This window comes from Aristolochia californica, unplaced genomic scaffold, assembly GCF_029961685.1.
Source record: "Aristolochia californica isolate CCGP_79_NKW_82.1479 unplaced genomic scaffold, dmAriCali1.0.hap1 SCAF_4, whole genome shotgun sequence".
NCBI lineage: Eukaryota > Viridiplantae > Streptophyta > Magnoliopsida > Piperales > Aristolochiaceae > Aristolochia > Aristolochia californica.
Genome location: NW_027182103.1, coordinates 43,234,488 through 43,246,673, shown reverse-complemented (window position 1 = coordinate 43,246,673; position 12,186 = coordinate 43,234,488). Strand labels below are relative to the sequence as shown.

The 12,186-nt window shown below is 42.6% G+C and overlaps 1 protein-coding gene across 1 annotated transcript; it reads left to right on the top strand.

Moving 5' to 3' along the window:
- The first annotated feature begins 9,672 nt into the window (after positions 1–9,672).
- Positions 9,673–11,786, top strand: LOC137963023 (ethylene-responsive transcription factor CRF1-like). Its single transcript, XM_068810201.1, has 2 exons — positions 9,673–9,899; positions 10,371–11,786. Exon 2 carries the CDS (start codon positions 10,426–10,428, stop codon positions 11,404–11,406), a length of 981 nt encoding a protein of 326 aa, XP_068666302.1. The 5' UTR covers positions 9,673–9,899; positions 10,371–10,425; the 3' UTR covers positions 11,407–11,786.
- The last annotated feature ends 400 nt before the right edge of the window (positions 11,787–12,186 follow it).

The following is a 12,186-nucleotide window of genomic DNA, read 5'->3' as shown; positions in this document are numbered from 1 at the left end:
TCCACACTCTTGGCGCTCTCTCTCTCTCTCTCTCTCTCTCTCTCTCTCTCTCTGCTGCTTCTTCTGGTGTTGGCCTTGTACTCTCTCATTGATGCGTTGGCCAGTATGCGGTGTGAGTGACAGTTGAATAACCAGCAAGTCTTTTAGGAGAGTCAACATTAGCGTTGTGATTAATTGATTTGTCAATGTAACAATTATTATTTATAAATTTTCTAAGACACGTACCGTATTTCATTCGCCGCCTTGTGAATTGAATCAGTCGGCGTTGTGTTGTGTTGATCAGTTTATCTTCGAATTTAAATTTGGCGTCGGGCAACGGCGTCAACCGCCGACTGGTTTTGCACAGATGTGGAACCACCCGTCTGTTTGAAACGCGAGCTGTTATCCACCGTCTACCGTTGCCGACCGCTTTTTGCTTCGTAGCTTATTGGCCCCCCCGGCGGTCAGTCCATTCACGAAGTCGGGAAGTGGATCCTTACCAGCCTTGTTCGACTACGTTGGCCTAGAAAAGAACCGGCGTATTTACCGTAATGGGTGAAGATGAAAGTGATGGTTCACGTTCCGTTAATAGGATACGAGTTTTTTGTTGGATTTCTTTCTTTAGAACAGTCTTCCAGATCCGTAAAAACAAAGGAAGAAGGCCTTTGTAGCTATGGCCTTGGAGATGATCCGAGAGACTGGTTATGAATAACTGAAAAATTATGTATATAAATAAATACGTAAGTATGTGAAATAAAAAAAATAAAAAGATTTCACAATTTTTCATGGTATCAGAGCTTCATAAACACTTGTTGGAATATAGTGTGAGGAGAGTTCATTTGCAAACTTTTTGAGGGGTTTAGACAGTTGTTTTGTTGACACATAATTGGCAATAAGATATTTCGATTTGTTTTCCTTCTCTTCGGGGGAATATCTGTTCGGTGGTTTGCCCTGATTAAGCCTGACAAGTATTCATAGCCAACAAGAATAACCATATCATTAGAATTTTGAGGTGTGGCATGATTACTTACCTCAATGATATTCTCAGGAGATGGGTCGTTGGATACTGAAGGGAGAAGGGGTATTGCTTCATCATCAATTTCTGAGGATATCTTCTCTGGATTTGGTTCTATAGTGGTCGCTATATCAGTGTCCTTGAACTAGTCAAATGTCATCCAATTTAGCTCTTATGCTCGTATCTCCTCCTGAAGAGAGGAATTGGATGTAGTGGACGAGTAATAAGATTCAGATTCAAGAAACGTGACATCCATAGTTACATATGTGTGCTGAGTAGTTGGATTGTAGCAGCGATACCCTTTTTTATGGACCGCATATCCCAAAAACAGACACCGAATGGCACACGGATCAAGCTTCGAGCGTTGTGTTTTGTGGAGATTAACAAACACAACACGGCCAAAAATTTGAGGGGGGAGCATGAGCATCGAGGGTAATGAAACATAGTTTGATAGGACTTGTAGGAGAGTCTTAAACTCAAAAAATTTGAAGGCATACGGTTAATGAGGCAGATAACCGTAGTAACAGCATTAGGCCAATGATGGCTAAGCACTTGAGTCCCAAGTAAAAGAGCTCGAGCTGTTTCTAGAATGTGACAATTTTTTCTTTATGCAATACCATTTTGATGAGGAGTCTGGGGGTACAAGGTTTCATGAATCAATCCATGTTGTTGGAAATAATCACGGAACTGATGATTCATATATTCTCCACCATTATCAGATCAAAGAATTCAAATGTTGGTAGAGAACTATGTTGGATCATCTTATGAAAGGATTGAAAGGTATGAAAGACCTCAACCTTGTGTTTCAACAAGTAAAGCCAAGTCATTCGTGTGCAGTCATCAACAAATATGACAAACCAATGAACACTAGACCTAGCATCTTTGGGGGAAGGACCCCACACATCAGAGTGAATTAAAGCAAAAGGATTATCACTCTTATTGATAATTAACGGGTAATTGACTAGATGACTTTTAGCTAGAATGCAAGTCTCACAGTTAAAATCTAGAACTGACAAATTAGAAAATAGATCGGGAAGCATATGTTTCAAATACCCAAATGAAGGATGGCCTAACCGACGGTGGCACATCAAAATTTGTTTCACTTTGAGGTCACTCGGGTGCCCCATGTGATATGCACGACCTACGCTGAAAGCTTCCATGTAATAGAGCCCCCTCCTCTTAGTACCACGCCCAATGATCTCCTTGGTGAGAATATCCTGAATAAGACAAAATATAGGGTAAATAAGAACCACACAATTCAACTTGTCCGTAACTTTACTCATTGATAGGAACTTGTGAGAAAGAGAGGGCACGAGTAGTGTATTAGATAATGGTAGAGCTGGTGATAACATCACTCTTCCAGCCCTTGTTACTGGAGAGATAATTCCATTAGCGTTGGCAATGCTATTTCGCCGAGGAGCGGTGTGTTGAGAAAAATCATTTGCATCAAATGTCATATGGTCTGTTGCTCCAGAGTCAAGTATCCACGCTCTGCAATCATCGTCTCTAGTGGATCCGAGGAGAGCATTATCTGGGTCTGCATCCGTCTGAGGAGGTTGAGGGAGATCACCGTTCAAATACCCCAGTTTGTCTTTGTCTGATATATACATCTCGACAATTTGGGATAGGTCGAGTCTAGTCCAAGTCGAGTCTTGGTCTGAGTCTGGTTTGAGTCGAGTCCGTTCCAAATCTGGTCCGGGTCGAGTCTAGTCTGAGTTAGGCCCGAGGCCAATCCGGTCCAACCACAATCCGGTCTGGTCCGAACTCGATCCGGTCTGAGTTACTTGGTTTCGAAATTAAATGCCGCTCCCTAATTTTGGGTGGGTTTAATTCCAAAGGTTCATCGTCCCCGCGACAATACCTCTGAGCCGTGCAGGACGAGAGATTTTTCTTTGTGCAGGCCATCGTCCTCACAAGCGTCGTCGGCAGTGGAGAAAAGGGATTTGATTTCGAAACTTCATTGTCCTGCAACGCTGCCTCTGAGCTGTGTGGGATGAGAAATTTCTCATTGCACAGGGCATCGTCCCTGTGAGCGTCGTTGGCAATGGGAGAGGTCTCTGACTCCGAGCTTAAGCCTCCATTCTCAACAATCCGTTCCTGCCAAAGAAGCAGCAAGCACATGAATCTCCGTAGTCAGATCTTTCTCTATGCGTCGTTGTCGAAGCCGATCTCTGGTTCAGACCCACTCTTATACCATGTCAAACACCTAACTAATACAACCCAAAAGATCGATTTGTTAGGTGCGGAAAATAGAGTACTTAACCCATCAGTGGTAGACGGAACCACCTAACTCTGACACCCCACCGTTCCCGTTCCCTATCGCTTCCACTTGGATTCGAACGCAGAACATGGTGCCCATCTCTGATACCATTAGCTAAGGTTGAAGATTATACAGATGCTGACTGGGCAAGGAATATTTTTTATAGAAAATCCACCTCAAGCTATTTTACGTTTGTTGGAGGGAACCTAGTTACCTGGAGAAGTAAGAAACAAAAGGTGGTAGCTTTATCAAGTGCTGAAACTGAGTTTCATGGGACGGCTAAGGGGCTTTGTGAGCTTCTCTGGCTTCAAAAATTATTAACCGAAATCGGTTTTGGCCCAAACTGTGAGATGAACTTATTCTGCGATAATAAAGCGGTTATTGATATTTCACATAACCTGGTTCAGCATGATCGGACTAAACATGTGGAAGTAGATCCGCACTTCATCAAGCAAAACCTTGAGGCAAAGATAATTCGATTTCCATTTGTTAAATCTGAAGACCAGTTGGCAGACATACTTACAAAAACAGTAAACAGTAAGAACTTCTACAATTTACTTGGCAAGTTGGGCATCAAAGATATATACGCACCAAATTGACGGGGACTCTTAGCGTGAGTTCCTCAAGGGAAGAAGTCGTATGTGGCTGGGTTACCAATAACTGAAAATTTATGTATATAAATAGAGACTTAAGTGTGTGAAAAAAAAATTGTACGATTTTTCACTGTGGAAGAGTAGTCATTATCTGTCTCGTTTCTTCCCGTTTCGGGAAAATGTCCCGCCCATTTCCACTCTTCCTCCTCGCTCAGGCGACTCCAGTCTGTACAAATCTATCTCTCAGCCATTCTGTATTTTGTTAGAAAAACTCAGCAGTCAGCACCTCTATGCTCTCGCCAGTCGTCTCCTTCCCTTTGCAGTTTGTGCTTCTTCGACCCTGTGTTTGGTCCCCGCCCATCTCAGGTGCACCTAATGGACTCTGTACTTAACCCAGTGGCTAGCATGTCACGTCTTAATCGAATTCACTTCCTATTATTCAAACTACACCACCCACCCCATCAGGGCACGTACAGACGTATCTTTGTCGAGGAAACCGGGAACTTAAAGAAGTTGTTTTTGTCTCCTCTTCCTTTTTCCTTTTACTCGATTAAATAGCTTTAGTTTCGCCGCGACATTGAATTCAAATGTTATGATTAGTCCTTTATTTAAAAGAGAGATCGGGATTCGGAATATGATTAGAGTTGGACCTCGATTTCGTTTTGAAGCTTCGGCTCACGCCCAATCGCAAATTGCATCTGGTAGGGAACGCCTCCTTTGACAAATCTCACTGGAAAGGAGCTTTTGCGGTGTCGGTCTTAACATATTCTCCCTTCCGCTGGGCGACCATTAGTCAATTTCCCACCTATAAACAGCTGCATTTTCCTCATGTCAATTCTCCCTGTAGCCTTTTCGGTGTGGTGATCGGTCACAGACTCACAGCCCTTTTAGCCCGAAATCTACTTAACCTTCCTGGGATCAGTATCAATATCAATAAACTGTTCAATCTAAGAAAATCTCGTCAACCCACTTCATTTCCTTCATTAACGCCGCGCCTCTGACCGTTTTCCCGTATCGCAGATTCTCCTTCTTCTGAGTTTTGACTCTCTGTGTGTCCAAGAGGCCATTTCCCTTCCCAGCTTCTGAAAACTCGCTCTGGGCACAGTAAACTAATCCCACGATTGAACTGCCCAAGAATTAACGGCTTCTTCTACCTCAAATACGTTGCATATCACTAGACCTTGATCGACGGAATGGTTTTGTAGCCTTTACCCAGATTTCCTGACGCTATTACGAAGGAGTCCCCCCCATTATTTACGACTGATTCTAATTGGACGGAATTAAAGATCTGCTTGAAGTAGAACAGAGAGAGCGTAAAGACAGTGTAGATAGATACACAGAGAATCCGAGTCATTAAGATCTAGACATAGACAAGTGAAAAAAAACAAAAAACAATATACGGAAGATGGTGACCCATGTCGTGTTTTAGTTTAATCAAGTCCAACTGCGTTCATGGTGGAGAGTGGTAAGATCTTCGAAGTTCGGAATCTCCATTAAAATACAGAGGAAGCGAACACCTCTTTTTCAATATTGCCATCGTGTCAAAAGGCTCCGGTCCCCAAACTTGGAGCTTTCACACGAGTGGGGCCGCAAGCGTGCATTATCTCAGTTTGTGGGCCCAGGGAATCGTATTAAAATCTCAGTTCCATAAAGGGTCGTGCACACGAGTGAGACGACCGTGCCCCAGAAAATCAGGTCTCTTGATTCTTAATTAATTTTTTAATCTCGTAATTAAAAAACTACTCGCTTTTCGTCAACTTTTCAGGGCTTGTCCATGGTGAAGACAGGTTCAAGAATCACTGGGTTGGGTCCATTCCCACACTGCTGACGTGGAGATCTAGTGGGAAAACACATGGGGTCCTCGTATGCAGTTGCTGACTCGGATTAGTTGCCGAAATATAAAAAAATATAAATAAGCAGAGATAATGAAAAGAGATTAAGCCTAAGTCCAATTTAATGTCTTGTCGTGATTAAGACAAATGAAGGAATAAATGGTTAATTGGGTCTGACTGGCTTTTTCTATTTTTTATTTTTCTATATTTCCATTTGATGCATCGCTGTGACCCACTTCCAAGTACAAACCCCTCGTTGCTGAAACCATCAGAAATAGACAAAAAACGTGTGCTCAATTATGAGATTAATGGAGTTCAACCTGTAATTCCATGTAAGCGTTTCACGTGCCCGCTTTCAATTATTGCTTCGATTACTATTAATCTTTAGTTAAAAATAATTAAAATATTATCAGTTAAAATTAAAAATAATTAAAATAATATTATAATGGATACCATCTTATTTTTATTAATTAAATAATATTTTTCCTATTTTATTTGAAAATAGGAAAAATAAAAATTATTAAAATTAGAGGCTAATTTATTTTATGGGATATCTTAGAGTTATATTTGATGAAGAAAATGATTATTTAATTTTACAGATAAAATAATGATTATTTAAAGGAATAATGAAATCTCCATTCTCCTGTCCACGACTTCCCACGGGATGCGGAAGTCCACCTAAACACGCACATGGGAAACAACACGTGTCGAGGGTTTTGAAATGGAACCGGTCGTCCTCCACACTGCCTTCGGGTCTCGAGACAGAGCCCGTAGGGTCCGGTCACCTGTTTTTAATGGGGCATCCCCTCTTTCTTTCTAAAATAATAGAAAATCAAAAGCAGTATCCACTCCACGGTCTACCCTCATTTAATTTTTTTATATTATCTAACTTATTAATTACTTTAAACATTTCCATTTCCCCAAAATGTCCAAATGCAATATTTTATTTTTAAAATAAATAATAAAATAGATGTGACAGAAGCTATTTCAGTGTTAGGGAAAATATATAATTATTAATTGAGAAACTATAATATTTAAATAATAATTTAACCTAATTTCGTAAAAATTTCGATATCTCTTATATATATCAGAAATCCAATTTAATTAGATCATACTGTAATTCGATATTTATAATAAAAATATAAATACAAAGTTAAAAGAATATAAAAATTGAAAAAAGAGTGAGAAGGGTGGTGGGCCCAACCATCGAAGCGGCATCCTCTTTAGAAGCCGGTAATATCTCGAGATATGTGCACGTGGGTTCAGGAATCGCTTTATGAGTTTCCTCTTTGCAGCCTCTTTCCGAGTGGGTAAAAGGCTTTTTCTTCTTAACACGCGGCAACGACGGACGTACTCGAAAGGGATTTCATTTTGAGGAAAATCATTTATTTAAATTTTGATATATAACAGAGAGAGAATTTCCATTGGCTGGGTAGATTCGCCCATGCATGAAACGTGTCACTAACTTCAAAGAGAAGCTTGAAATTCAGTGAGGGAGGATTTTTTTTTTTTTCTTTTTCTTTGAGCAATTCAAGTTTTCTCAGGCTTTATTCGATTCCTTCAAAATCCGAGCTATTCGGTTTCATCCATTAGCCGGGGCACTAGAAAATTCATGGCCCTCCTTTCCACGGCAGATCTCTTATTTTTTGGATAAGCTGCCTTAGAGCATAGAGCTGTGAAATACAGCAAAAATGACGTGTAAGTACAAAACCCGAACCGGCTGGTTTTTAATTTTTTTAATTCCTGTACATGAATTCCACTTCCACTTCCCGGTTTGAAGGCCAGTGAGTCGTGTGACACGGCTACTAGACCACGAATACTGACCGTTGAAACGAGAGTGAAGCAACCAATTATTGAACGCCACGTCACTGTCGACGAAAGGGTAGAATGAGAAAACGATAAATCGGTTCTGCGGTTCCTTTTGTCTTATTATTCATCGTTTCGCGGTGTTATGCGAGATTTAAAGAGGTTTTTTCCTCTCGTGTGGATCCGCGTGGAGCTCCTGCCGTTCAGGCACGACCATCGAGCTTGGGCCCACTACCTCCGGACCGGCACGGCACGCCTTCATGGTAGTTTTTTTTTTATAATGTATTGAATTTTTTATTTTTTATTTGCAAAAAAATAAATATTAACTAATTTTTAATAACAATATTAAAAGTTACCATAATTTGGAAATATTAAAAATTAATTTTTTTAACTAATGTTGATTAATCAATTTGGTGAATTAATTCAATCATAAAGCTTGTTTATAGAAATGTTATTAGACACCTCGTAAGCTTTGGTGATTAATTAAAAAATAATAATTTAAGTAGACTCAAATCAAAGCTTAAATTAAATTAATTATTTGGTAGAATAAATGCGCCAAAAAACGAAGACCGGCATGAATATGTTCTGTTTCTGAATCTTTCTCGACTGCGGTAAAAATTGAATCGAAATTGAGTCGACTCATTTACTGATGCGCACAAACAATATTAGTAAAAACGCTTAATCAACAACATATTCCGAGCCAGGACACGCCGCTGCTTTCATGGCAAGCTGTGGAAAACTGAAACCCAGCACGGAATTACACGCACGATCTCTGCAACTCTTGTGTTGGAGTACGAGTTTGAAAGCAAGAAGAAGAAGAAGATGGATGGATGAGAGGCGAGACTCGGAGAGAAGAAAACGGCGGGGTGGTGGCAGCAATTATCGTGGTCGGAGACAGAGATACTAGGAATTTCTTTCCGACTTGGCGTCGTCTCTAAGATTAGCTTTCCGACATCCCAAACACGCTCTACACGTCTCCTAATCATGCGTCCATGGCCCCTCGCTCCCCTTCGAATAACGTCAAATATTCATTTAGGTTCCTCCGAGTACTATTAGGACGCGTTTACAGCGATACCCTGTAAGGGTCCTTTGGTACCTTCAAATGTCAGGGGTGAAGGACATCATCCCATGATACATGGTACCAAGTAAGAGGGTGGGAGGACGGAAGGGTTCGTGGGGGTATCTACCCTCCTACCCTGGCGCCAAAAGATTATGGTCATTAAATGAGCCAACCAAAGACAGCCATCAAAATGTGTTGTGCGTTAAAGATGCTGAGACTTGCATTGATAAACGCATTCATGGCTGTACTGTAATTTCCGTAAACGTGTGTAATGCTGCAGTAACTATACTTTCGAAGGGTTTTACTTTTACCGTAGGAGTAAAAATCGTAGTTTTTTTACCGGCTGCTGGGTTACGAAATAAATTATACGAAGCCATGTGAGCGTAAAAAAGACGTAGAGAGCTAAAAACTAACCGCGGCAGGGTTGTGCTGTCTCGAGGGTGAGGAAAGCGACGTAATCCCCAGCTGTAAATGCTGAAGAAATCCCAATAAAATTTACCGGATTACGTGGAGGTAAATGGGTGGTATGATGAAAAGACATAAATGCCCGAGTAAGATTTTTTTATTGATGGGAGAAGGAGGGGTGGAATTCGGGTGATAGAGGGGACTATTTTCGAGATTTCAGTACCGTGAGGCTATTAAGAAATGGTAATGAGGGCACTCTTTGCGGTCAAATGGCACTGACGTGTTGCCTAAAACCAATGATTTGACCGTCTTATTTAACGGAATCGGGTGTTTCCTGCTCACGTGATCTCGCTGTTGGTCTCGGGCTCCGAGCATAGGCCCCAAATCTGACTTGGGGCCTACTCGCCACGCTTCCTTGTCTCGCCACGTCAAAGTCCCGGATGCGGCGGCTCGTGATGCACAAGGAGTCGCGGTTATTTGGGCGTATACGGAGTATCTCAGGACGTAGCCGGAATCTCCGGCTCAGAAGAGCGAGAGCGAGGGAGTACTACTGAACAGCGTTTTTAGGAGAAAAAATGGAAAAGGGTGAAACGAAATTAAAAGAAATAAAATAAAATAAAAATAAAAAGGAGTCTCTATTCCGAGCTTTCCGATTTCGGCTGTTGGGATCCTATAAAACAGCGATCTCGGCATTCTGGTCTTTCAACACCAACAGAATATCTCGCCTTCTGCTTCCAAACGCTCTCTCGCTCTCTCCATCTTTATCTCTGACCCTCCGCTCTGCTACTTCGAATCTAATATCTCGTTCTTCCGGAAGAAGCGTGTATCAGCGCAGAGATACCCGGATTAATTTACAGAGTCAATAATCTCCGGCAAGGAAGCATCAAAAGCTTCGTCTTCAGCTGCTTTACCTTAAACTAGTCGTCGTTCCTCGGAGACCATTACCCTGGTAAACAACTTTTTTCTTCTTTACAGTTCCCTTTTTTGGCCACTGCTTTCCTTGGTAATTTCTTTCATTCTTTTCGTCTTCCCCTTTGCAGATTCTCTCTTTCTTGTTCCCCCCCGTTAGTGATTTGCTTCCCCGCATACTCTAATCTGTTTCTGAACAAATTTGCTTCTGTAGTCGTTGTAACTAAAGGCTGTTGAATCTCTACTGCGTTCATCCTTGGCATGTCTTAAAGACTTCTTTTTGTTCTCCTTTACTGTTACTTCCCCGAAATTTCGACATTTAAGAGGAGGATTTTCAGTATTTCCTGCCTCATATAACTTTACTTCTGCTCTTAGAACATTTCATCTTTATTCCTTTGAGTCCAGGAATCTCTTTCTTTCGTCTCTATATTTCATTCCTTTTTCTGGCTCATCCTCCCCCACTCATCCTAACTGCCTTCATTGTCTCACTCACCTCCTTCAAATTTTCCAGGAGCAGCGCCGTGTAAAATGCTACAAGTGAGTAGTTGCTGAAGAGGAATCTCGAGATGGAGCGAAACATTTTCTCACCCATCAAGTTCTCTGAGCACCGTACCCTCACCAAAAAGCTGTCCAAGCCATCGGTACGGCCGAGAAACGTCTCTGGTTGCCGAAATCGTTTGGAAACTGTTGGATGTCCAAGAGTTGTGCGCATCTCTGTCACAGACCCCGACGCCACCGACTCCTCCAGTGACGAGGAGACCGTGCTCTTCGATGACCGGCAGCGAGTTAGGAGGTACATCAATGAAATTAACATCGAGACCTGCTCTCGTGAGAACACCGCCGGCAAAGGAGCCTGGCGTAGCGGATCGGTGAGAAATGGTCGGAAAAAGGCTTCCGGCGGATCAGATACTCCGGGGAGCCGGAAGACACTTCACTCTTTCTCCAGTGGAAGGAAATTTCGTGGTGTACGACAACGACCATGGGGGAAGTGGGCAGCGGAGATACGAGATCCGTCGCGGCGTATCCGTGTCTGGCTCGGCACATACAACACTGCCGAAGAGGCGGCCAAAGTCTACGACAACGCCGCCATTCAGCTGCGCGGCCCTGATGCTATGACAAACTTCTCAACTCCTCCGGCGAATCCTAAGCCGGAAATCCATCTAACGACGTCTTCCGGCGACGAATCAAGTGACGAGTGTCAAAACTTGGCCTCCCCCACGTCAGTCCTCCGGTTCTGCTCTTCGTCCACCGAAGAGCCCGAGAAGCCACAGCCGTCAGTTAAAGAAGTAGAAGACGAAAGCAGCAGCAGCCTGGCCGAAAACTTGGGCGAGTTTTTGCCGCTGGAGACGTCCTTCTTGGACGATATTTTCCGGTTCGACAACACGGTGCCGGACTTCATCGGCGAGGACAACTTTTTGCGGGACGATTTCGGCGATATCTTCCTTGGTTTGGGTGAGGACTTGCGGGTTTCTCCGACGTGGCAAGTCGACGATTACTTCCACGAAATCGGCGATATATTTTCGTCCGATCCTCTCCCTTCTTTTTGAGACGCAGACTCTCGAGTGAGACAGTTTCCGTCGCCGGCCTGCCTATTAATCGGCAGATTTTGTATCGGCGGGAAAAACAGTAGCGGCGTTTTGTTTTCTTTATTTCTTTTTTGCCCTTTTTGTCTTATTTTTTTTATTTGTTCGTTTCGTTTTAATGCTGTTTCTCCGTTTAAGTTAACGGCGACGGAGCGAGTGAGAGTGAAAGTATGTTTTTTTCTTCTTCCCAGGTTGAGGCTGTTCCAAGTAATTTCGAAATTTTCAGAATTGCACAGAGTTAAAAATTCTCCCTTCTTCTTCTGCTTCTAAATAGTTCCATTATTCCGAGAGTAGACTCGTTCCAGTCGCTCTGTTGAGAGAAAGACCTTTTCTCCCCAATCAGAGGCGCTGCATGCGATTCGAATTCCAGTTGTGAGTTTTTCTTTTTGACTTGTCCGTAAATCTCTAGTGCTTCCATTCCGTTCTCTCTTTCAGCGAGACAAATCACGGGACTCGATACAGTGCCTGCCCCGGGCGTGGTGGTGCGATTTCACTGGCGAAGTTGGTTAGTTTCTGCTCCAAGGGAAGCGTTCGAGGGCGGCTTTTTTTTTGGTGCTCCACTGTCGGTTGGTGTCCGGCTGGCCCTTGTGGAGCCCGAGTGTTTCGTCGAGTTTGAAAACTTTATAGCGATAACAGTAATAAAAGAAATGCTTTCACAATATCAGGAGCAGAACTGAACGCGTTTCAGGATTTATCAAGACTCAGTGCCGTTTACCAGACTTCCCGTATCACTCGCATTGATCG